Source organism: Cyrtonyx montezumae, unplaced genomic scaffold (genome assembly GCF_038088225.1).
Source record: "Cyrtonyx montezumae isolate F1298 unplaced genomic scaffold, pur_monq_1.0 scaffold_8, whole genome shotgun sequence".
NCBI lineage: Eukaryota > Metazoa > Chordata > Aves > Galliformes > Odontophoridae > Cyrtonyx > Cyrtonyx montezumae.
The window spans coordinates 33,476,666-33,503,794 of NW_027072089.1; the positions used below are offsets into that span (position 1 = coordinate 33,476,666).

Genomic DNA, 27,129 nt, shown 5'->3' on the forward strand with positions numbered 1-27,129 from the left:
GGGCAGCAAAGTTGAATTAACTTCCTCATGCAGATGGAATATATTTCCATCATTGGGCTGCACCTCGAGTACTATGTTCAGTTTTGAGCCCCTTGCTAAAGGAGGACATCGAGGTCCTGGAACATGTCTGGAGAAGGACAAGTCTGTGAAGGGTCTGGAGCACAAGTCTTATGAGGTACAGCTGAGGAAGCTGCGGCTGTTGAGCTTCGAGAAGAGGAGGCTCGGGGAGACCTTATCACTCACTACAACCGTCTGAAAGCAGATTGTGGTGAGGTGAGAGTCAGTCTCTCCCAGGTAAAAGCTGTAAAATGAAAGGGAGCGGCCTCACGTTGCATCAGAGGACGGTCAGGTTGGATGAGAACAGCCGAGTACGTCTGTTTTCTCCCATCCCCGCCCAGGAGGGGTTAAGCCCCGCCGGGGGCGGAGGCAGCCGGGTAGGGCCGGGTTTTGCCGCTCGGTGCCTCCTGGTGGGGCAGAGGAGAGGCATGGCGCAGCGGCTCAGCGAGCTGCTCGACCACTCGGCGCAGGTCCGCGGGGCCGTGGCCGAGCTGCGGCGGCGGGCGGAGGCAGAGCCCGGGCAGCGCTGGCCGCAGCCGCTCAGCGACGCCTTCCTGGTGAGGTTTCTGCGAGCCCGAGACTTCAACCTGGATCTGGCCTGGAGGGTAAGGGGGAGCGGGAGCCCTCGGGACACTGGGGTGCTTGTTTCAGCTGCCAGGATGGAATGGTACCTGCGGTAAGGTCACAGCTGAGCTACCGGCGTCCTTCCAGGGGTATCCTTGCCTTGCTTTTCCTTCTCAGGCTGTTAGTAACTCATAAGTCTCTTTGTTTTGTTATGGACTTCTGTCTGTGAAATTTTTCCTTCTCTTAAGAGTTTGGTCATTGACTAGGCTTTGGCAAGTTTTGTTCCGTTCCTATCGTATAGCTTGTTGACACAAAGACATTGCATGCTTGTTTTCAGCAGTCAAAAGTACAAATTGTTATCATTGCCTTTTTATGGGAAGATTGATTGCCACAAATTCATCTCAACAGAAAGTATTTCCAAATCTTTCTAGGGCAAAAGCTTGTGCCAGCTGGAAGCTGCATTTTAATGGAATTTGATGTTGCTGACATAGCATTGCCCAACAATCCTCTCATTTTATGTTCTGCTTCTGTATGCTCTCCATCTTCCAGGTTAAGCATTGTGTCAGCGTAACTGAAGACTGTTTACATGTAAATATATTGCATGATCAGGGTGGTAGAAAGAATATTAGAAATTGAATGATGAAACTAGTAATTAGCTTTAATTGTATCTTGTGTTCTTTTCATTTGACTTGTGAGATTTGTGTGATGGCTTTAAATGTCAGCAGAAGGATGAGCAAGTCAGGACAGATTCCTTTGGCTATGCGTGCATCTTATTGTTGCTTTAAGTATATGACGGGTTATATCAGATACATATTAGCAATTCTAAGACTATGCCTTTCTTTTCATTTTCCCCAGCAAAAGCCCCACCACGCACCCACTTTTTATTTTCTTTCTTTCTGTATTGCTAGGTTCCAAAAAGTAGAGATTAATGAAGATGATGCACTTTCCTATTTGTGTTGCAGTACTGTAAATCTGGCAGACAGGGCAAAGGCACTCAAGAGTTTGGCTGACAGTTTTCTGTATTTTCTTGGGATTAGTTGTTAGATGTGCTGCAGGTGGGGTGTGGTAGGAGAAATGGGAAGGTGTGGGGAGGGTCAAGTCGGATGTTAGGAAAAGATTCTTCACCGGTGTGTGGTCAGGACTGGAATGGTCTCCTAAGGGAAGTGGTCATGACACCAAGCTGATGGGAGTTTGAGGAGCTTTTGGACAAAGGTCACAGACATAGGGTTTAATTTTGTGTGGTCCTTTGTGGATCAAGGAGCTGGACTCAGTGATCTTCGTGGGTCCCTTCTGTGATTCTATGACTAGTCTTCGAGAGTGTGGTATCTAAGCCAGGTTCAGAGATGGAATCTACAGAGTAGTAGATTTATTTACTTATTTATTTTAATACTCTGAGAATCAGTTCTCTAGGGCTGGGTCCCTGCTGTGGAAGAATCAAGCCATTTTAGAGACCCAGAAATTCCAAAGAGATTCTTTTGATTACTAACACTAAATTTCTTGTTTGGATCCTTCTGTATTCCAAGAGATTTCCGTGTTTAAGAAAACAACATATTAAATCTTTCCACCTAGAATTTCTTTCTTCAGGTGTATTCATGTTCCACATACCAGCTGATGTTGATTTCTGGCTCTTTTGAAACAGTATGGGAAGAGGACAAAAAGTAAAAAATAAAAGCAGAGGAATGTGTTTATCTTCAGTCAGTATATTCTTGAAAAGACCAAGAGGATTATTGTGCAAAAGTTAGTGGTGATCGTAAGATAAATGTTCATCTAATTCAAATGAGACCTCATGTGATGAAGTTATGTTTGTGCCACATCTTAGACAGAGCCCTCTTGTCATCTGTCTGGACAGTGGGTGACCCTCCCTGCCCAGTTAGGTATCCCCTCTCAGCTCAGAGTTCAGGCTGGTACAGCCTATTTTCCCCACCTGGAAAATGGTGCTACTGCATAGTACTTGCAGAACAGATAAGGGGTGATCAGAGTTTGTGGCTGTCCAGTGCTTTTGACCAAAAGAATGGAAACTTTTCTCCACCATTCTTACTATGGGCTTATACTTAGCCTTAAATATGTTATATATGAGTTTGGTTACAGACCAAACTGTTTCAAGATGCTTGCCAGGTTAATGTGTAACTTATGTATCTGGCTATTGGCCTCTCAGGAGTTTCATTTTATCAACATTTGGAAATCTTCCAGAAAATAATCAGTTAGATTGTGATTCCATTTCTAAATCATTTATTGGAGCAGAAATCTTGCACGTTTTTCTGCTAGCAGTTCCAGACTTGCTTTAAAGTACTGAACTATTTGTACATGTCATCTTAGAAAAAAAATCCACTACCAAAACAGCTAGTTGGAGCAGAAGAACTCAAAGAACTAGAACTGTGTATGTTTTGAAGTCAAATTTAAGACTGCTCGGCAGTAGACTGTTCTTGAAATAGAAGAAAATTATTTTCCTGCATTTTGAATCACAGGAAAGATTTGGCCAGATTTCTTACCTTTGAAAGTGCCTGGAGAAGAGTATGTGGGTCCTAACTACTAAAGTACAGACTCGGAAGAAGAGGTGAAAATAAGCAATATTTTCTGCTGTAGGATTTCAAATGTGTGAATGTAATCAGTGAGGATGTGTGTGATCCTTGCATCCTTTGTGAAATCCTGTCAGAGATTTGTTTCCAAGGGTGTGCATAAGGTCCTTTGACATGGGCTAATAGTAACTCATGAAGCCTTGAATATGCCAATAAGACATTTTCCTGTCCATTGAGGCTTGTGGGCAGCACTTATATCCCCTCAAAAAATAACACTGAGGAGGAATGGTGTTTTGTTGTGGCATCTTCCACTTGTGCCTTTGTAATCCGTGTGGGAGGGAAAAGTAGGGATCAGATGTTAATGCTGCAAAAGATTTAAACTGAGAAGCAGGAACATGGGTCACAGTTAATTGACTTAAAGCAATGATTTTAATCCTTTTTAACGTGCCAACTACGTGGGTATGTTTGACTTTCTTGCTGTGATCAAAAGTGCTGATGCTTAGATTCAGTAGTAATATGTGAAATCAGGAGAACTAGCATCCTCTCTCCTCAGTACATACTTTTGCTTAGTGCATTTTATTACCTTGTGTTACATCCTGCAGCTCTTGGATTAAGCTAATTCTCAGTGAGTTTGGGATGCTGTCTTGCACTTGAAGTGGATTATACTATAGGGAAAAAAAATGAACATCTTAAAACTCAGTGAAAATGCAACACTGAGACACTAGCATCAAGGTGTGTGTATAAGCATTTATATGTTTATATCCTAAAGCTTTAACTGTTGGTTTCTCCTTCAAAGACTGTAATTAAAAATATTTTTCCCTGAACATAGTGTGTGGTGGTATAGCTACTGCCACAGTAGAAACTTAATTCTGTCTTGACTTTTGTTAATCACTCCATCATGAAAATTAATTGGTTTTCATATACAAATGCACCGATTTCTTTAACAAGCACTGTTTTGTAGTTGTTTCAATTCCAAGTACTAAGTTCTCTTTTCTTTGTTTTGTATCACGTGAAATGCAGGTTAATTGGTAACGTTACTATCTCTGGTGTTAAGAAATCTGGAACTATCCTCAGAAGACCTGGGGGGAAATCTCTTGATGTTTTAACTCCAGATAATGGAGTTTTTCATCCAGCTTTGCCCGTTATCAACTAATAGATCGGATTGTTTTCAAAATCACAACTATTCACTTGAGCACTTTCTGGCTTTCTGGACTAGGGAAGAATGTTTGGAGCTTAGCTGTGCCTATGAGAAAAGAGGAACCATAGAATCGTAGAATGGTCTGGGTTGAAAAGGACCTCAAATATCATCTAGTTTCAACTCCCCTGCCGTAGCAGCCAGAGCCACATCCAGCTTTGCCTTGAACCCCTCCAGGGATGGGGCATCCACCACCTCTCTGGGCAACCTGTTCCAGTGTGTCACCACCTTCTGAGTGAAAAACTTCCTCCTAATGTCCGACCTATATCTCCCCTGTCTTAGTTTAAACCCATTCCCCCTTGTCCTATCAGTATCAAACTGTGTAAACGCTCGGTATAATCATGCTGCAGAGCGTGTAATAAGTTTTCTGTGTGTTTATTCAATCATGGACAGTCAGTAGATAAATTATGTTTTTTTTCTAAGTATCCTTATTGTGTCAAAAAATGTGAACACTACTGCTTTTGTTCTCAGGTCCAGAAATTGAAGGCTTGATGTTTCTGACTAGGGAAGTGTTAGTGTTCATGAAAAGAAGTAACTAAACTGAAAGCTGGGATTATTCAGGGGATTGAATGAATCTGTATTCATCTTGATTTTGGCAGGCAGCTCTTCAAAGGACTGCATAAAATATTTATGTAATTGTTAAGTAGGCTTATTAAGATGGGGTACATCTGATGTTAGAAGGGGCAAACTATGAAGCAGCGGATGTTTGGATTTTTGTGATTGTTTATGTGTTTTTGCTGCTGTTTGTCTATGTTGGAAAGATGAAGGAGAATAACACAGTACATAAACAATGCTGTCGGGGTGGCACAATATTTGGGACTGTTCCACAGTGCCCTTTGTAAGGAGTCAAATTCCAGCTGAGTGAGGTAATTGTAGTACCTCTTGGAACTGACAGTTCATTTAATTTTAGTGCTTCTGTTGTGGAATATGGTAAAATTGTTACTTATTTCCAAATGAATTAACAGAAATAAAGGAGAGTTGGTTGATGATTTTGTTTTGGTGAGCACATTTAATCTGTGAAAAGTACTGAGGATCAGATTACTTTTGCTGTTGGATGTAACATTTTGAAAGAGTAGCCTGTCTATTCTACCTTTAAGATTAATACCTGTATTTGGTTTTCTTTTCTTGTGATACAAGGTACTGAAAAATTCTGATTGACTTAGCTCCTTTGAAAATTTTAGGAATCCAACCTGTGGTTGTCTAGGACATTTTAATACAAAATTTAATTTTAGATAGCCAGAGCTATCCCTCTAATCCTCCAAACTCACTGCTGGACAACTTAGCAGTGATACAGTGATATAGCAGAGGTGGCTCATTGCTGGTGAATAGAAGACAATTTTGCATAGTCTCCTACTTTCCTATTCAGAATGTCATAAATAAGTTCAGTTGCAGATCATCACTGCTCCTTTTCTCTGCCGTTACTTAACTTCATTTTAAAAGGGAAACTGTAATTAGATTTTGGAGCTACCATGTCACCAATTTAACTTCTAATGATCATCTCTACCTGCAGTATCTTCTCACAATATTATCTGTAATTCTGCTAGCTAAATGATTCCTCAGAAAGAAAGTCCTTTAGCTACTCCTTAAGAGTTAGACTGTTCCATTTCAACACGCAAATCTTTTGATCCTTCAGTAGTGCTAGCATATTTTCCTTCCAGCCTTAGGATCAAGGGCAGTTATGTTTCTGACAATGAACAGGATCTCTCTTTTAGTAAAACAGATTTACATTATCTCTATTCTGAGGGAGGAAAATTGTCTGACAGACAGTGGGAGTGAAGGATCCACTACGCTGTTATGTGTTGCCTTATCAAAGGAGTAGGAGGAGCTTTGAATGTGTGCTTTAGATATGCTGGTGACCGTATGTATGTCAGACTGTAAAACAAAATTATTTTATATGTATGCACCTACTTTGTACATCTTTTTCAAGTTCAACAGAACCTGAATGAATCTGATGTGTTAACAAACTAAAATAATACTAAATGTAACCTGAGAACTGTTTCCTGTTATTATTTTTAATGCATTTTAAGTAGAAACTACTGGTGATTTCTGTGCAGCCCAATTTTCTCTTCTGACACGAAGTAGTAACTGTATTCTGTTAATGAGTTGACGAGATTCTAAATATATAACATCTCACTGATTTGATCAAGTATAACAGCCTTCTGCTTCTCTGAGGAATTTGCTTTGAATACACAACAAAATGATGGTTAATTTAATTAACTTTTGGCTGTGGCCACGTATTGATAATACGGTTTTAACTGCTCTTTTTGTGTGATATCTTATGGGTATGTGACACACATTTATTTTTTCAGTTACTAAAGAATTACCAGAAGTGGAGAATTGAATGCCCAGAAATAAGTGCAGATTTGCAGCCATCTTCTGTCCTTGGTCTGTTGCATGCTGGGTATCATGGAGTCCTGAGATCAAGAGATCCATCTGGAAGCAAGGTTCTAATATACAGAATTGGTGAGTGACAATATTTTTTTGATCTATTTCATACATGACTCTTGTACTAACTTTGTAAGTTACCACAATTTCAGCAGCAAAACAGAAGTATCTACTGGGTGTTAAACCAGGAGTTGATCAATTGAAAGATAATATAAGAATCTCTTGACTAGAGTGGTAGTAATTATTTTCCAGTGTTCAAAATACTTCTAGGTTAACATAAAGATGGCTTTATTGAGCAGTAATAGTTTAATGAGCAGTAATAGTTACATCATTTTATTTGTAACCAGTATGGCTAAAGTTATGCTTTCTTTTATGATGGACTAATTTTCTGTTTAGTAGAGTTCTTGTTTGTATCAAAAAAAAACCAACCTCTGAGGTTAAAAGCCTAGAACTTATAAGGATGTGTAGTTATTTGGTCTCGCATTTCCAAACCGTAATTTCGTTTCCATGGGAATTCTAAAATCTGTGCTCTGAGTGTGATGGAGATGCAGCACAGAGGGAAGTGAAAAAATGGCAAAAAGATGTACTTCTTGTCATGTATGAACATTTAGCTTAGATGCAGATACGTTCACTGACTTTTCACTGTTGGAATGTAGCTGAAGAACCCAGTATAAATTATACCCTGACTATCTTCAGGTTTTTTTGATGTACTAGTTAAAGCCTTAAAAAAATAAAAAGAAAATTAAAAAAACCAAACCAAACAAACAAAAAACATGTTGCCATATTTCTTTGTGGTTGTTTTGGACAGAGAAATGATTTTTCCCAGCTTTCAAATGATTATTTTAATATTGGCTGATCTAGTAGAATGAAATGCTTTTCTTTGCGAAGTTGTGCTCTCTGAAGTTTGTGCCCGGGGTGAAGGCTCATCCCACACAATTATTTGCTCAGGTCTCAAGAAAGCAAATGGAATTCACTGAGGGCTGGCAGTATTACTGTACTGAAGTAGAATTATGTGGACTGATGATCTGTGGCTTCTTTCTGGAGTTCATGAAGCCCATAGCTAATGATTAGCCCCTTGAAGGTATACCATCCTTCCCTTCGGTTTCTGCTGATAGGATTGTAATTGTCTCAAACTGTTAGTGGCAAAACCTTGTACTGGAGGCTACAGTTGTAGGAAGAACATACTCCAGTCTGGTACCATTTACAAAATTTGTTTGAAAGATGAGTGACAGAGCAAGCACAGAACAAAATTTATGCACTGGCAAATCTCTTTATTTTAGAATCTTGGATGTTGAATGCTTACTTCTTCCTGAGAAGCACATGAGAACCAGAAGGCAGTGAAAGTACAGGTATATATGTTGTATGCTTGTACTAATGCAGTGCAACCTACTTATTCCTCAGGACAGTGGGATCCCACGTTATTTACAGCATATGATGTGTTTCGTGTAAGTTTGATCACATCTGAACTCATTGTAAAGGAGACTGAGACTCAGAGGAATGGAGTCAAGGTTATTTTTGATCTTCAAGGGTGGCGATTTGCTCATGCATTTCAAATCAGTCCAGCAGTGGCCAAGAAAATTGCTGCTGTACTCACGGTAAGCATGACATGCTGCTTAATGCTGCTTCACTGCTATAACTCTCAATTTTACTTCCATCTTAAGTTATGGTAGTTTTTCCTTCTGTAGATCTTTTTAGAGGTCATGCAGTTTGAAGGAACAAAATCTTCTATCCCTGAAAACTCAGATAACTCAGGCATATGCTGTGCTCATTTTGACTTAATACATTCTTGTATAGGAGCAAATGCCCTTTAACCACTGATGTCTTATTAAAATTCCACTGACCTGTTACAATACAAGAATTTCTTGATCAGATAAAGCCAACTTTTGTAAGGATCTGTTCGAAGCCTTTTTCTTTTTTCCTTGAGACTTAGAGAAGATGAGAAATAGGATGCACCATGTGCGGTTCAGACCAAGTGAGTCCTACTTGTTGGCAAGTATGGATGATACTACAAGCACATCTGCTCCCAGCAGCATATAGCATAAGGTAGAATAAGGTAAATCTTGATGTTTATATGATTCTGGGCCAATTCCGTGGGAACAGCAGTTAGAGAGCTGATTTCTGAGGTAGTAAACAAGTTGCTAGTGATTTTATAACCTTGAAATTGAGAGCAGAAAGTATATAGAATAGGATTTGTGATTAAACCTGAAGGTTTCAATCCATTACTTCAAATGAGGATATGTTTTGACTGGAACCATTCCATCTTACTACAGGTTTGTTGTATGCTTTCCAAGCTTCTAAATATTTCTTGTAACCATTGAAAAAAGACTGCAAAAAAGATTGCATTTCCAGTTCTGTTTTCTTAGAAGAGTAATAAGATGGATTGATTTTTTTTTTTTCTTTTTGTATCCTTTTTCATCATTGTAGGTGGGTTTGTATATTTCATTTCGAGGTTGTTGTTAGTGACAATCAGTATCCTGTTAAGTAAAAAATTTAGGAACCTTGGTTTTAACCCTATGTTTTTCTTGTGAAATGTGTCTTTCTTGCAAGTTGCTGTCTTGTGTGGAGAAACACATTAATAGAAAGGAAATAATTGTAATACAGAATAGAAAGTATAGTAACATCAGTAGACAATATCATCTTGAATATCAGCTACCTTGAGGCAAAAATGAATTATTTTGTGAACAGTGGACTTTAAACAAATGATAATAATGTGCAGTAAACCTAAAATCTGTCAGATTTAAGGACTTTATCACACACTGATATCTAGTAAGATTTGCACTTAAGAAAAATAACCTACACATGATTCTTATCCATAGAAGAGTGTACAATAATGAGAAATAGACCATTGTACTAGTGGGAAGTGCCATTTTTATAAGCACCAGTTGCAGCACAGTAGTATCAGGTGGGATTTTGCAGGAACTGTTAATTCCCTGTTGTATAGTACTGTCTTTGCACACTGCTGTATTTCCTTTCAACTTCAGTTGAACCCAGCTATTAGCATTTGAAATTATAAAGGCGAATAGAAGATATAACTTTTATTATGGGGGTTGTCCCTGCATATAGCAGGGGGTTGTAACTAGATGACCTTTAAAGTCCCTTATAACCCAAACCATTCTATGATTATCACAATCATAGATTTTTTTTTTGCTGGAAAGCTGAATTTCAGGCTTGGGCAAATTCACTAATTTCAATACTCCCCTCTGAATTATAAATATGATTTAACTTATTTAAATATAAACCACTTATTGCTATTGTTATATCTATATATTCTTCTCTAGACTGTGAGAGTTGCCAGTGAAAACACATGGCTGGACTGTTTTTAGGTAAAGGAGCATTAGGATATTTGCTGGGGAGAACTGTATCTCAGAAGAAAAGCTGAGCCTAAGCTTTGTGTGTATTATTTGAGTGAAATTTGTTTGTTTTTTATAGTCAGCCTCTCCTTGTTTGTTTTCTTTTTAGTGAGAGGAACAAAATATGTTTTCCTAATCAGTGTAAACTAAGAGCACTCCACAGTGCATGAACTAGCAAGGTCAGGAGGAATACCTGTGGACTAGATAGTTTTCAGACTTGTCCTTCATAAGAAAATCTTTACAAAAATTCCTTTTTCTCATGCTGTTTTTCATGTATCTTGACAGGATTCCTTTCCACTAAAAGTTCGAGGTATCCACTTGATTAATGAGCCTTTATTCTTCCACCCAGTCTTCGCTCTAATTAAGCCTTTTCTCACTGAAAAAATAAAGCAACGGGTGAGTGCACGCAAACATTTATTCCATCTTCCAACCCCCTATACAACAGTCTGCAATATTTCCCTTAGGACCTGAACTTTTAAGAGGATAAATCCTGGTTTTAGTACCTACCATACTGGCAAAATGTACGGTAACAGAGGGGTTAAATAACTTGCTTAAGATCACACAGCATATCTACTGCAGAATTAGCAAGAAATAGGTCCGAGTTCACTAGCAATCTGTCTACAAATGACAGTAAGAAACTGTCAACAAGTGGTGATAATAATCAGAAAATTCTTGTCAACGGTTAAGAAGCCTATAAAAGTTTTTGACCAAAAGTAATGAAAAAGGCTTTAAGTTTGCAGGGAACTAGCAATCAAAACTACAGCATTAAAAGGATAAACTAGAGGAGAGCAGTGTAGGATCTAATTTAATTTGAACTGACTTACGTGGACTGTAATGTAAGAGAATATTCTTCTAAATATCCTCCTTGGGACCTGTTTGAATCTACATACCTTGTACACAATTTTTTTCTTCAGATGTGTGTAGCAGGACCAGATAGTAGTGGCTGGGTGCTGAACACTTTTTTTTTTTCCCCCCTGAAATGGATGAAAAGCAACTACATGACACACGTCATGACAAGACTAAACCCCAGTCTTCCCCTGGTACACATCATTTTAGCTGTATGGGTGTAGTGGATTTTGGACTTAAGTTTTACTTCCTTCTTCACTGAAGGAGTTCATTGCAAACACTTGTTTAGTGGAACAAATCTGGAAACTTAAGTGCTTGTATTGTGTAAATGCTTCTCTGTTTTGTTTTAGGTGTATATGCATGGAAGTAACTACATGCAGAGTCTGACTGAACACTTTCCAGTCAGCATTCTCCCAGAGGAATATGGAGGGGAAGGAGTCTCCTTTGATGAGTTGGCCAAGGAATGGACTGACTTCATAAAGGCATCTGCAGATTATCTCCAGAGCATTTCTCTGGTTGCCCATGAATAACTTTCTGAGAGTATTATATAAATTCCTGAAGACTGGAAATGGAATTAAGTTCAATATGGAATCTTTCTTGTAAACTTATGATTATACTAATTGAAAGCAGAATGTCTTTGCAGAGCAGAATTACATTGACTGCACTTTTATACTAACTGGAGTATATCAATATGTATGTCTGAGGAGACTAATGATTTCTGCATCCTTGTAACAGATAAAGTTGCATGCCAGTAGTTGTATGTTAAATATCAGATATTCATATTGCTCCTGTTAAGTCCTCGAAGACAACTCATCTGTAATAATGCAGTCCAGAAACTTATGCTTAGTTCTTCTATTTCAGCTTGTCAAGATGATAAGATACAAAGCCAGGTAAGTAAAGTAGAACAAAACACAAATGGAGTAGACTAGATAGACTAGATGCAGAAGTATGAATTCAGGTATAATTTACAAGTAGGGGGCTGCTTTGATTCTCAGGGAAATGGCTGTTTTGTTAGTTTGTGCTGCTAAGATTACACGGTCAAATTATGAATTGGTCATCAATACTGAAACATTTGTTGTCTTTGTGCTGCTTCACTTTTTGTGCTAGCTGACACAGTAATCTGGTAGCTTCATGGGAAAGATGAGGAAAATGTCATGCACATTTTTCATTTTTCAAAGGAGAGTGTGAATCAGGAGGAACTGGTAAGAGTAAAAAAAAAAAAAATACTGATTTTATTTTTACAAAGAGATACTGTCTGTCGATAAGCTATAAGTAATTCAGTAATGTGAACACTTAATTCCTGCTGTAGGTTACTACAAAGGTCAACACCTCTTTGCTGTCTGCAGTATCTGTCTTGCAGGGTAAAGTATATTATTATTTGTAGATCAGAAACTTAAAAGTAACTGCTGTATGGTTTAAGGGTGCTTTGGACCTTAGTGTAGGAGATGCTGGGTATCTTCATTCTTATTTTCTGAAAAGTGATTGACAGTGTGCCAGCCTATGTAGTGTTGGGCACTGGAAGAATTTGTTACTAATTTTTATTGAGTCCTCTTCCGTATTTCTGTAATGAAAAAAATCTGCCTATACTTAAAGGAAAGTAGATTTTTAAAGGGACATGATTCATGTATGAATCCTATATGTATATAAGCTCTTGCATATATTACACAGCAGTATCATACTACATTCCTCAAGATCTAATAATCTAAAATTGTAATTTATTTTTCACTTTTTTTAATTTATCTTTTTTGTTGTTAAAATTTCTGTTAATATACCAACTGCTGGAGTTTGTATACTCAGTTTTTATCAGTTTTATAACAAGCCAGAGGGTGTTCACATAAGCATTAAACATTTAGCATTCCATATGAATGTTTGCCATAATGCTGAATTTCTTAGGTAGCTAGAAATGGTAACTTCTGTTATTTTAAAATCTGTAGGACATTTGGATATTGTATTAATATACGTTTAAGAGAGAGAAAAGAGAATATCCTATGAAATCAGAAACATTTTACTATATCATTGATACTGGCTTTTGCAATAATGAAGTATAAACTATTCTTTATTAGCACATGGAACGTCTGTGAAAGGCCCACACGGTATGTACTTGTCTTTACTGTCTGAGCTTGATGTCAAATATAAAATTCCTTCACAACTGACAAGGATTTTCCTTTTTCAGTTCTCTCATTTCCTCAAATGCATTCTTATTCTTTTCTTTCAGGGTATCTTTGATGCAGAACCTAAATTTAAATAAATATTTTTCATATATTCATATAGTTCAATCAGATAAAAATAAGGATATGAACTACTTTGTGATATGGAAAAGCTTTTTAAATAGTTCAGTTAAAATGATTATTTGTTATAAGAAAATAAAGTAAATCGTTGATCATTTGGCAGTTCTTCAGGTATAAAACTCAAATTCCAAATCTTGCACTAATATTATACTCTCTGTTTTAATCCTTGAATGCACAAATGTAAAGGAATGAACCACGTTCCTGTGAAACCAGTACCCAATTGCTGCTGTTTTATCTAACAAAGACATCCAAATTCCTTCATTTGATTGTGTATGTAGAAAAAAAGTGTGGCTTTTATTTTCATTTGAGCTACGTTATCTCTGTGAAATTCTAAATATTCTCAAAAATATCCTGAACCTATTATTAAATGGTAACGTAAATATGTAGTGCAATAGAGCACAGAGTACAGCTGTTTTTTCATGGACTGTTAATTATTTTTAATGTTTACATTTTAAGTAGAACTTAGAAACTCTGGATGAGGAACAACTGTTACTGCTGCTAATGATGTAAAATAATCAGGACATTTGCATAACGAAAGTGAAAGTTTGATGCGTGGAGGTAGGTCATCCTAGCTGCAAAGGAAATAAACAAAAATTTGTATGTGCCTTATTCTTCTCTTACATGACAAGGAGTGCCTTTAAAAAATAAACTTGCTGTTAAATGCTGCTGCTACCCTAAGTGTGATTTAATGCACTTTAAAAAAAAATTTTTTTACATGTTAACATCATATTAATAAACATTTTCTAGTTCAACCAGTCTCCTCTGTTTTGAAGAGCTTTAGTTACTTTTTAGTGACACAAGAATTACTTTCACTAAGTGGTACTGGTTTCTGACTTCTGCTGGTGCTACCATAGTATCGTTGGGTTGGAAGAGATCTCAGAGACCACCTAGTTCAGACCCCCTGTCATGGATAGTAGGGTTGCTGTCCCTAGTTCAAGCTGCCCAGGGCCCATCCATCCTGGCCTTGAATGCTTCCAGGGATGGGACATCCACACCTTCTCTGGGTGGCCTGTGCCAGTGCCTCACTGCCCTCTGTAAAGAATTTTCCCCAGATATCCAATCTAAATATTCCCTCTTTTCTTTTAAATCTATTTCTCCCTTGTCTTATCACTATCAAACCATGTGAAAAGTTGATCTCTATCCTGTTTAGAAGCTCCCTTTAAGTACTGGAAGGCCACAATGGCATCTTCCCTGCAGTCATTTCTTCCCTAGGCTGAGCAAGCCCAGCCCCCTTAGCCTGTCTGTAGGGGAGGTGCTCCAGCCCTCTGATAAGTTTCTGGACTCACTTCAATATCTCTACATCTTTCCTTAGTTGGGAGCCCCAGGTCTGGATAAAAAAACTTAATGAGGGCAGAACAGAAAGGACAATCCCTCTCCTTGCTGGCCACCCCTTTATTGAAGCACCCTGGGGTACTATTGGCTTTCCAGGTTGCAAGTAAACACTGCTTGCCCATCACATAATATTGGGGATTGGAAGGGGCCTGGAAATGTCATCTAGTCCAGTTGCCCTGCTGGAGCAGTAACACCTAGATTAGGTCATAGAGGGATGCATCCAGGTGGGTTTTGAATGTCTCCAGGACACCCCACAACCTCTCTGGGCAGCCTGTGCCAGTGCTCTGTTACCCCTAACGGTGGATAAGTTTTTTTCTGGAATTTACGTAGAACCTCCTGTGTTCCATCTTACACCCACTGCCCCTTGTCCAATCGTTAGATGTCACTGAGAAGTCAGCCCCCAAACCACACAGGGCCTTGCGGTTTCTCTCTCCCAGACGCGACTCCATTTCCCAGCGTGCCCCGCTGCCGGCCGGCCCTCGCGGAACTGCTCGGCGCCGTTGCAGTGGAGGAGCCATGGGGCGCGGAGCGGGGCTGGCTCTGCTCCCGGCCGCCGCCGTCCTCCTGCTGCTGCTCCGCTGTGCCACCGCCGCTTCCTTCGGCCTGTGGGGCCGCGCTCCGGAGCCCAACGAGCGGCCCATCGTCGGTAAGGGGCGGCGGGGTGGGTGAAACGTTTGTCTGATGCCTTGAGACCGGGCAGCAGGACTGACAGCCTTTCTCCCGCCATCTGTTGCTGGGTAGCGCAGGGAACGCTATAACGTGCGGGGTAGGAAATGGGAGTCTGATATTTCTGTGCCCGACGGTTGCGTGAAACATTTCTTGTCATGCTGATTTTGTTTCTTGGACCCCTCAGGGATATTGTCCCAGGAATGTCACTTTGACGAGTTCCACAAATTCGGAAGTTCGTATATTGCAGCTTCGTACGTGAAGTTCTTGGAGTCTGCTGGTGCCCGCATTGTGCCGATAAGGTGGGTTTTTATATCCCTAGAAACGGGTAACGGTTAACGTGAGACTGTTGGAGGCACAGGCAGCAGTCGTGCTGATTTCTGAGTGTTTACAGCCCATCAACAGCCATCCAAAGATGCCACAATTCGCTAGGTGTTTTAAAAAGCAGAATACCAGTGAGCTGGAGCATGTAATATTTAATATATCTTTTTACAAAAGTCTTTTTTTTCCTCTCAATTTCTTCTTCTTTTGTTTTCTAATCTATAAAATTACCCTCCCTGGTTCATGCTGGTGTTTTTTTGAAGTTAGTTATATTGTAATATGTATTGCCAAACAAACACATCTAGAGATATTCTCTTGTCATATTCTGTCCTCCTAGAATTGAGGTAATGGAGGAAGACTGTCCTGTGATGGAAGAGAGTCCAATTCTGCGTCACTAACACACTACTATGTAATATTTTCTTTATTGAGTAAAAAGTAATAGAGTAAGTAGAACTGAATGTGCTTCACAGCCAGCAGGGTAGTAAATGCACTACTGTCAGGTGTTAAAATGAGAATTATAGAAAATTAAAAATGATACTAGTGGAACTGCAAATAAATCATAGTGGGACGTACCCACACATATCAGTAAGGGTAATGGTGAAAAGCCTGAATTGTAAGCTAGTGTTTCCCGTGTAGCTATTGGAGCTCTCAAAATGGTTGCTGACTAGAAGTTTAACCTATCACACACTGAATGGAAGCTTCCAGTTTTTTAAGCTTAAAAATACTGCAAAACTGGACGCTTTGAGTATACACAGTGTGCACATTTTGCTCACTGTAGAACCATCATACTGTTTTCCTGATGTTTACTGATCTTTCCACCTGTCAGTCTTTTCTGAGGAATGGGTGTGACCAACTGTTTGCAATTCTGTGCATCTTGGGATCAATCAGAAACCGGAGTTGCCAGTCTGCAGGAAATAGTAGCCACACCATTTATGTAAATGATAAATTTAATGATCGGTTGCAAAGGGGTCTCAGAGTGTCTGCTCCTGGACCATACCTGTTTCATTTGCACTTGAATTGCAAGTTTTTGCAATTTTCATTCTGAACGTTTAAACCATGTTTTTTTAATATTTTCTATACCTCTTGTTTCAGTTCAATAACTATTATATTTTTATGGTTAAATATATATAGAGTGTGTGTTTTGTAACTATTTTCTTGGTATTTCAGATTAAATCTTTCAGATGAAGAGTATGATAAAATATTCCACTCTATTAATGGGTAAGTTTTGAGAATTGTTTTTCTGTTGAAATACTGATAATTCTTGCTTAGAGATCTGCTGTGTTCTCAAGGATGTTGTCTTTCTGCTCCCTTGAAAGCTTGTGCTGAGTGTTGCAGACATGTAAATGTGTTCTAAGACAGAGCACTGTTTCATCCCATGTAGATGTGTTCCATTTTCTTCCATTTGGAGCATGTCATAATTTGCAACACTGTCAGTGCTCATATTGCCATTCTCCGACCAGAAGTGGAGTGATAGAGTTTAACAATTGGTTTGTTCTTTACAAGTGAAGTAAGTCACTTCCTGTTTTTCTCATTCTCCTTTGAGCGATTACGTAGATTTTGAAATGTAATAACTCTTTCTGGGTGTGTCATCACTCTTAGCATTCCCTGCTTCTGCCTTGTTTTCTCTCATCTTGCATTCTCCTTCAGTCCTTTCCATAGTTCCTCCATCATCAAGGCTGATGACTTCCATTCATTTATACCCTTTTCTCTTGGGGCTCTTTATGTCTTGAATGGTCTGTCTTGCCTGCCATGATTCTGGGGCAAACATATTCCAGATCGTCAGCTGTCTTTTGGTAACCATCCCCTGTGTCTCCTTTCCACATTTTCCACGTGATCTAATTTAACAATTTTTAAATTGTGATCTAAGGAAAAGCAAAGCCTTTTATGTTTACCTTGTCCTAAAATCACACTTTAGAAGAGTTACATCAACTGGTGCTACACTTTAGTGTCTTTATTGATTGCGACCCCATAGCATGTAATTGCTCTACTTGTAGTCATGAGATGAACAGCTAAAACCGTGAACATTTTCATAAATCTTATGCATATAACAATATTAATCAACATGACTAAATCTTGCAAGTTTAGACCAGTGTCTGTCTGGGGAGAGCTGTGCCATTTTATGCCCCACAAATAGATCTTGTTCTCTTATCCTTCTGTCTTTGCTGAGGGTGGCATTTGGATCTGTGCTATGTAGGTGGGTAAGAATAATCTATATTTCCTCTCATTATTCTCTACTGTCAGCTAGTGGCTTCAATAATACAGTTGTGTGTAAGTAACAAGTGAGATCTGCTGGGGGAAGAACTCTCTATAGTGTGGGAACTTAGAAAGAAATGGATTGATCTTTCATGTTGTAAGACCTTAGTTTGACAGTCTTTGTAGTTGGAAATTATTTATTATTAAATGCAAAGACCGTGAAAGTTACTACAGCAGAGATAAAATTTTATATACATATATTTGTATCTCTGAGACAGCCTTGAAATTCATGAACATCATCAGCTGTAATCAGTGAGAGATTGTAGAATACAGGTAGCTGCATTTTGACCTCCCTATCACAATAACAAGCCATTATCATTGTTGCTTAATGAGTTACTTCCGTCTTGCACTAGCAGAAATATCAGTTGTTTCTCTGATTAATGTTGGCCAGTTTATGATGGTTTGAACAGAAGTAATAGGTGAAATGAATTTCCCACCTCTTTCATATGAGGATCACCGTATTTGTCGAAACAAATCTCTGTAGAAATTTGTCCTGTTTTGAGAATATCTTCCTCTATATTCATTTTCAAAATTAGTGGTAGAGAATAATAATAATTATTTTTTAATACTGGCCTGGGGCCCCCAGCACAAGATGTGGAGCTCTTGGAATGGGTCCAGAGGAGGGCCACTAAAATGATCAGAGGGCTGGAGCACCTCTCCTATGAGGAAAGGTTGAGGGAGCTGGGCTTGTTCAGCTTGGAGAAAAGAAGGCTGCAGGGAGACCTCATTGTGGCCTTCCAGTACTTGAAGGGAGCGTGTCAACAGGAGGAGAAACTATTGTTTACATGGTTTGATAATGATAGGACAAAGTGCAATGGTTTTAAACTAAGACAGAGCAGATATGGGTCGAATGTTAGGAGGAAGTTTTTCACTCAGAGGGTGGTGATGCACTGGAACAGGTTGCCCAGAGAGGTTGTGGATGCCCCATCCCTGGGGGCATTCAAAGCAAAGCTGAATGTGGCTCTGGGCAGCCTGGTCTAGTGGTTGGTGACCCTCTCCACAGCAGGGGGGTTGAAACTAGATGATCTTTGAGGTCTTTTTCAATCCAGGCCAGTCTATGATTCTGTGAATGCTGCTCTACTTTTCCACCAAATATTTGATGGCTTTCGCAGGATCCCATGCATTGCTTACCTTAAAGTAAACCTAGTCCCGAGAGTTTAAATGCATACTCACTTTATAGATGTTTGGGATCATATGAAATATATCACTAAGATACTAACAAGTAGCTAGAACAAGTTACATGTTATTTTCTCCAGAGCACAGAAACACTGAGGAAGTCCTTCAGCTATTCTGGTGAAAACTCAGTGGCTGATGGAAGTAGCTCAAGTAAATCTGATTGAGGTCTCACTTAGAGAGGGTTAGAGAGAGATCACTTGGTTCTTTTTGTTTTGTGGATACCACTCCAATTTTAGCTGGAAGAAACTTCATTTTAAGTTACAGACTGTGATAAAAGTACTTGATTTCTTCCCATATTATCATTTCCACTTTTGAAACCTGTTAGATTCTATGGACTCTTTTGCTTTTGTGGTTTTTGTAGTTGGGAAACCACACAGGGAATAGCTACAGCTGTATATATTTTTTTTTTTTGGAGGAAAAAGATTACATGCTATTTTTTTGAAGTTGTCTCTGAGATTGCTCTGTCTTATTTAGCTAAATTAGTTCCTCTGTGAACAAAGGTTACAGCCAAATATACTTTTTCACCTTTCAATGGAAACTTTTTGATCTGTATTATCTGCCATAAGAGGGGCTGCAATTTGTACTTAAACAAAACAGGATGAATTGAGAATGGGGCTAGGCTTTTAAAGTCATAGGAAAAGGCAGCATGGAGTGGGGGTAGAGTCTGATGGAGTAATTGCAAGCAACTCTTTTATGTAGCAGCTGAAATCTGTTTCATGTATTTTCTGTTTTTTTCACCTCTTTCTGCTATTTTTGGACATGACTTCATGCTAATAAGTATTTCTTAGTATAAGAACACAAAATTTTAGCATGTCATTCAGTAAAAGACTGGGATAATGTAACTACATATGTGATGGCTGTTTAAACTGACTTAACTAATGGAAAGCTCATCAGTAGAGTAAGCTTACGAGGCTATTCAGCCTCCCAACCAGTTGGGTGCCTTCTCTAGAAAATCACCCTTGACTTTTCTGACTAGATCCCTCCTTTTCCTGGTGGAACCTTAGACAACCCTCTGTAGATTTCTAGAATCTTGGTGTCCTGATCAAGACCCTTAAAGCCACTATGAGACTTTTCTCTCTTTACACTGTCCAGGTTTTATTTGGATCGCCATTATTCACTGTTGCTAATCATATTCTTGGATGTTGCCTTTCAGGGTACTTTTTCCAGGAGGTGATGTGGATCTTAAGACTTCAGAATATTCCAAGGTCGCTAAGATATTTTACCACAAGGCATTAGAGGTAATTACTAAAGGAACAGTCTGTTCTTGCTGTTGTCACTGTTCAAAGATCAAAATGTCAAGGAGGCTAACATTCTCTGTTTCCCACTGGCATCCAACATGTTAAACATAAGCCTGATAATAAGTATCTCATTGCTAGCTTCTGCTTATGAAGTCATTTCAAAGCTAAGGATTCAGACACCTGACAGCCTGCCATGTTATGTCTGATGTCATTGTCTTAAATTCCAGTTATCAATTATTCATTGTAATTAGGGGTTTCATTGCTGTTCTGAACCTGCAATAAAGTAACAATAAAGCTTTCCAAAAGCACAAAGTATCTAGTGACACTAAATGTTGAGTAAAGATCCACCTAAATATAATTATTTATAAAAGTCTAATAAGTAAGGCTTAGACTCGGGAGGCATTCTAGTGAGGCTCTCAAACAATCCAATTTAGAATTGTGTAACATTAAGGCTTCTCCTAACATATATTTTACAGTTAGTGAAGCACCCTTTTCTTATATGTAAGTAGATTTAAATACATATTTGAAGATGCATGTGAAATGTCTACTTTAGCACGTTACCTCATTTTACTGATTTTCATTGTCTTGGTATCTGTAAATAGAGCAGAGCTTTGAAGTTAACACTAATTTAACTTATAAAATGAAAAAAAAACATGCAAAAGGAGGTAATAATTACTTTTTATTGGTAATCATTAGGTTTTTTTTAGGAAATTTTAGGAAAGTTTTGGGAAAGCTGTTTCTTTCGAGGAACATCAGGAAGGCTTTGAATTCTTGTAGAAGCTTTAATTCTCTCAAAGCATAACATACTCCTTTTTTCTGGATAATAAACATATTTTGAAGTAAAACTTTACTATCTTGTAGTGCAGTGTTGAAAGGAATGGAGACTTAATTGTATAGTAAAACCATATTAGTAAGGCTTAAACTGTTAACACAGTAGGAAACGTTCATTGGCAGTGAGGAATTCCTCTCTTGCTGCTGACTTTCTTCCAGCAGACAGGGAAAGTATAGGCTGTGACATCCACAGGGCCATTCAGCTGCAGCTCAGTGCATCAGTTTCCTACTGCTCAAATCCTGTGATGTTAATGTCATTTCTCTTTCATCAGCTTCAGTCTTTATTCATGGTGATTACTCATCTGTCTCCTTCAACCTTGGTCTTATAGTTTTACAAAATTAGTAAACTCATTTGTCTGTACAAAATTGGTGATGGTGTAAAGTGCAGCTTGGGGCAGTGGTTTCTTGAGGTTTCCTGTTAGTGTTTGCAGGACTATTACAAAATTCTGTTGACGTTTCACAACAAAGAGTGTATGTCATAATTTTATGACCAAACTGGCAGACTTACTGGTTGATACTTGTACTTAAGGTGACTGAAAGGCAGAAAATAATTTTCGCTTCTGCTTACTCACCTTTTTTTCCTTTACTGACTTCAGTGATGATTGCGTATTTTAATTTTCATCTTTTAAGACTTGATTAGCACTGTAAAATATTAGCAGTTTTACAAATGTAAGGTGAGCTACCATAGTCAATAATATACTGGCAGATATGTAATAGGCTGAATGTTATGGGGGGTTTTTTGTTCGTTTGTTTTAAAGGTATGATTGATCCTTTTCTCTTAATTTTCAGATAACCAAAATGAGCAATGGTTTTGTCTGACTATGCTTTAATATGCATAGAAGAAGTGAAACATTAATCCCCATTCAAGTCAATAGAATTCTAGTAGTTAGGCAAAAGCTTAAACGAAATAAGTTTTTCTAGTTTTTAAATTGACTGTTAAAATGTAACGACATCAGTGTTGTTTAATATACATTTATCTTTCAGACTGATGTTTTTTTGTTTGTTGTTGTTTAATTATTATTTTAACTTTTTCTAAAAAATAACTAAGGCATTTGGTGTGGTTGTTTCAGTTATTGAACTGTTAGACTGTTTGGTAGCAGTTTGTACTGCTGTAGTAGTTTTCTTTCTCACGTACAAAATCAAAAGTTAAAAGAGTAGGAAATTCTGTTCAATTTTCTTTGTGCGAATCTTCAGTGCTTTATTTTGTTGTTGTTTATTTTGAAGGCTAATGATAAAGGAGATTATTTCCCAGTATGGGGAACATGTCTTGGACACGAATTGCTGACATATCTCACAAGCGGTGAAAATTTACTTGTTAATACCAAGACAAATGGCTTTTCACTCCCTCTTAACTTTACATCAGGTGAGAAATCCCATTACATCTCATATCTGAGTTTTGCTGAGGGTATTGTGGTTATGTTTGTGAGAAGTGCACAAGGCTGAATGTTTTGGGGGTTTCAGATGATTCAGTACTTTCTTATGTTGTTCAGTATAAAGCCTTCAACTCTGGATTTGTTTCCCTGATATTTTTGTTTCCTTGCAGTACATTCTTAGAATGTAAAGTTTTACCAAAGAAACCTAAAGGTTTGTTTTAAAGTAGTGTTTTATTAAATGTGTTTCCTATTCAGTTATAGGCAGTCTTTTAGTAGCTTGGGTAATGGGCAATATCTGTTTTCCTTTTTTCTTTGTGACAGCTGCAAAATACAGTCGATTATTCAAGAATCTTCCTAATGATTTGTTACGTGCCTTTGCTAATGAGCCATTGACATCAAACTTTCATAAGTGGAGTATCTCCATGGAGGTATTTGATCATTTTATCTCACTAACACAAATCCATTCTCTCTGTCTAAACCAGAAATAAAGGAACAGATAACACATCTTTATATTCTTTCCTTCTTACTGCAGAATTTCACAAAGAATGAAAAGCTTTATAATTTCTACAATATTCTTACCACTAACACTGATGATGAAGTGGAATTTATATCTACCATGGAAGGTAGGAAAATTAATTTCCTTTGTAAAATATGATGATAATGAAGTATTCATTCAGAGGTGTCAGAGATGTGGTGGCATTCATGCTGATTTGTAGTGCAAGCTCACTGTTAGAATAACAGGGTGAGTGCTGGCCCTCTCTGTGCTCTGGCTGTGATGGACATACTGTTTGCAGAGAAGGTTTTTCTTCTGAGTACATATTTTTGAGCTTAACTACTTACTTCTCTCACTCACTGTTCTCCTTCCAGATATGCTGTGACACTTTAGCACTGGAATATTCCAATGCTGTGGTACGAAGTGTATAGCACTTGTAATAGCCTGACCCCTAGTGTACCTCTGTTGCATCTTGCTTGTTGTCTGCTTATGCATGCCTTCCTGTGATGCTTTATTACCCATTCTGCTGAACAGGGAGAACAATTCACAATTTTGAAATACAGCATTCTCTCTCACTGCTTTGACACCAACACTGGTAATTGTTCTTCTCTAAAATCCTTTTGCTTTCCCTACCTTGTGTTACGTATGTTTTCTACCAGTTTTGCTCAGCTCAAAAAACATATTAGCTCATTAGAGAGGGGTTTACTTTGGCTAGTGCATGGCTAGCAGCTCTTCAGCCCAGCTGTCAGCCCATGGGATTCTTCTGTATGGCATGCTGACAGTCCTCCAGAAGAAGAGAAGGAGCTGATTGGAAGACGTAATCAAGCTAATTATTACATGCCTTTATGCCTGCAAGCAGTTTATCACAGAGCAGTCATCACCTGCTGTGCCTCTGTTCTTTATGCAAAAGTTGAGGACTGACTTCCTCCTGACACAGACCAAATGGGAGCTGCCTGTGGTTTGACTGAACCTTCAGGAGATCCTGAGACTTGAGTCCATTTCAGCTTGCTCTTTAAGCTTTTGTGAAATGGTTGATAAGTGAGGTTTTTCTGTAGCTTGCCCTTTGACTTTGTTTTGCTGTAAGACTAAGCTCATCACTCTTAAGGTATAGATTTTGTTTATATGTTCTGATGGTAAATGTGTTTGTTGCAGCATACAAATACCCAATTTATGGTGTCCAGTGGCATCCAGAAAAAAATCCTTTTGAATGGAAAAACTCATCAGGCATTCCACATTCCTCAACAGCTGTAAGAGCAGCATATTACATAGCTGACTTCTTTGTTAATGAAGGTAAGTTTATTGTTTATAAATGTGAGCTACTGAAAATTCAACAAAGACTCAGCTGTCAAGTATCCTTTTCTGCTTTCTGAAAAGCTTACTCTCCAACCTTTATAGGCTTAGAAAAAGTAAGGGATACTAGAAGTAGAATAGCTTTGTAAAAGTAGCATCAAAGGGCTGGCCATTGTAACAGATGTAGACCAACCTTTTTTGGTAGACTGGGCCAAAAGTCTTGTCTGTGCAGTGATTTTCTGCCATTTTGAATATCTCTGTAATGTCATATCTCGCCTTCCACAAAGACTTTGACATGAAAAAAATGATCCATTGGTAATTTTGGATACTTCCTCAGTTCTAAACTGAGTTACCATTGTGATCTGTTCACTATAATTCAGTAGTCTAGAAATACAGGAGTACTTGAAGTGATTAGATTTGCTTTATTCATTTATCAATGCTTTCTACACCATTCTGCTGAAATACTGGTTTCAGGCTATTCGTGAAGATGTCTTAATTGATTGATTGTAAATATAAAGAACATAATCAATAGCTGAACTGTGTTTGGAATCTAGGTTTGACTTCTTGACTTTTGGAACAGGTTGCCCAGTGAGATTGTGGATGCAGTTGTCCTTAGTTGTCCTTACCAACAAAGACTATGTTTGCATTTCATCTTTCTATAGGCTGATGCTCTGATGCATTTCTTCCAGTGTTGAATATTGCTGTCTCTAGTAGATGCTGCCCATAGCTCATGAATATATCTTTTTCTATAGCCTGGATTTTAAATTAACAGTTGAATTTCTCCCTCCTCATTAATAAAAGAAACTTTCTGAAACTGTATCTTAATGATTCTTCTTATATTAATTGCTGTAATTTTGTAGTTATGCTACACAATAGAACTTTGCTATCAAAGATACTGCCAAGTCTGATAGCATTAAAGTGATCTGTACTTCTAAAATGTTTTACAGCCCGGAAGAGCCTGCACCGTTTCCCCAGTGAAGGTGAAGAAACAAAGGAATTAATTTATAATTATACTCCGATGTATACAGGAACATTTTCTTCATTTCAGCAAGTCTATTTTTTTGATTGAGTATCTTGTCAGAGGTGCAGCATTGCTATTTGTAAAAGGAATTATTTGCCTGCATTGCATAATTAAGCTGATATAATGCAGTGCACGTGACAGAAAGACAGAACAATTATCTTATTTTACAATAACTTGTCCTGTGTTTCTTTTGGACCACTAATCTAAAATTTTACATTCTAGATCATAGTAGTTGTCTTGGGTTATACTCTACTGCTACAGAAAAATACATTTTTCTTCTGGGAAAGGTTTTTTTGATTATACTTATGAAATTGAACATTTTCAGGTTTAGTACAAGGGTATTCTTATTTCAAAACGTGGGGGTAAAATGTTGTGTTCTGTGATAGCACTAGAACTTTTGGAATGTTGTGTAGTAAAATCCTATCCTCTTCACATGATTTAACAAATGAAACCTTGGATCTTGGGCTTATTGTAAATTTGTGTCTGTAACTAAGTTCTTGAAAAGTATTATTCTGTTACTTGAAAAATTGTTCAAAGTCATAAGCAAGCATGGTAGCAAAGAGACACAGAAAGGATGTGTTATACCCCATTTCTGAAACTTTGTGTTGTACTCTCAGTTTTGTTCAGAGAGCTTATACCTGGTGAGGTCTATGTAGGCATGGAGATGCATTTTAAATTAGGCATTGCATAAAATAGGTAAGTGTGAAGAGCGTAGTTGTGTTCTGTTTCCACTTTCTATTCTTTTTCCATTTTACATGTATTCAAAGAACTTGTTTGAGAGTAACTGCAATCAGCAGACAGATAGGAGACGTACACAAAGAAATAGAGGTCTGTAAAAGAATGTAAACCTAACTTTTGCTTTATATACACTTTGACTTTTCCTGTAGTTACTGAGTAGAGTTCTCATTGTAGTTAAAGGTGGTTTTCCATTAATTCAGTGGAAACAGTAGTCTGCTTGTGTTTTGTTGGATAGTTAATACAGCTGGATTAAAAAAAAAAAAAGTATATTAGAAAACTTTCAGTGTTGGCGTAATGCTGCATTTGGTTCAAATAGTGAAAATTTGTGCTGTGTTCAAAAGCTAACCAAGGTAAGACAATCAACTATAATTCTACTTTATTGCACAGTTTCCAAGCCATGTTAACATCAATGGGGACTTGGAGTTTAAGGAAAAAAAACAGGTTTATACCTCAGCTCTGTTTTGTAGCACCTTATACTCGCCAGTGCATAGATCACTCTAGAAGTAATGCCTCCTATTTATTTACATGGAAATGACAATAGGTAGATACGAAGAGCAGAATAACGCTATTTAGTAGAGCAAATTCTCAACTACAAAATACTGTGACAGCTGTGCATGGCCATCTAGAACATGATTTGTTTTTCACCACCCAGTGGTGCACCCACTGCCTCATTGTGCTCACATCCACTGTTTGGTCTCATAAACTTTTGGCAAGAGTTGATGAATGTCTATGGGTGCAATTTTTTCCACACAGAGGAATTCAGTTCTACCCCTTTGCTTCCTAGTTGCATGTCAGATGCCATTTTGTCACACTGCCCCTCTGCTGCCATGTTTCACACGGCAACAAAATATATGGGAATATTGGTGGGAAGGCTTAACTTCTACTGCCATACCACCACCATCTTCCTCTGACATTGTGGGGTCATGTAATAAAATAGGAGGCGTTACATTCAGAGCAACCATCTCTGAATAAAGCTGGTATGTTTCTCAGGGTTTTTAATTAAAAGACTCTCTAGCTTGTTCATTTTGATGAAACAGCTGCATAAGATAGAGAATGTGAAAAACATTAATTAAAATAATACAAAGAAACATTAACTGTGACTACTATATGAACACTGCTTTGTAACCACAAGCTGAAACATGTGGTAGTGCAGATTATTTCTACCGTTGCCAAATGCAGTAAATTGAACTTTTTTT

The 27,129-nt window shown here is 38.1% G+C and overlaps 2 protein-coding genes across 2 annotated transcripts; both read left to right on the top strand.

Moving 5' to 3' along the window:
• Nucleotides 1-446: 446 nt before the first annotated feature.
• TTPA (alpha tocopherol transfer protein) lies at nt 447-12,931 on the top strand. The gene is made up of 5 exons (XM_065752513.1): nt 447-662; nt 6,642-6,795; nt 8,119-8,312; nt 10,353-10,463; nt 11,264-12,931. The coding sequence occupies exons 1-5, from the start codon at nt 486-488 to the stop codon at nt 11,441-11,443; spliced, it is 816 nt and encodes a 271-aa protein (XP_065608585.1). The 5' UTR covers nt 447-485; the 3' UTR covers nt 11,444-12,931.
• A 2,098-nt stretch (nt 12,932-15,029) lies between these two features.
• GGH (gamma-glutamyl hydrolase) lies at nt 15,030-26,528 on the top strand. Its single transcript, XM_065751924.1, has 9 exons — nt 15,030-15,179; nt 15,387-15,501; nt 16,688-16,738; nt 20,103-20,187; nt 22,243-22,381; nt 22,713-22,819; nt 22,924-23,014; nt 24,037-24,174; nt 25,122-26,528. The coding sequence occupies exons 1-9, from the start codon at nt 15,050-15,052 to the stop codon at nt 25,241-25,243; spliced, it is 978 nt and encodes a 325-aa protein (XP_065607996.1). The 5' UTR covers nt 15,030-15,049; the 3' UTR covers nt 25,244-26,528.
• Nucleotides 26,529-27,129: the final 601 nt, after the last annotated feature.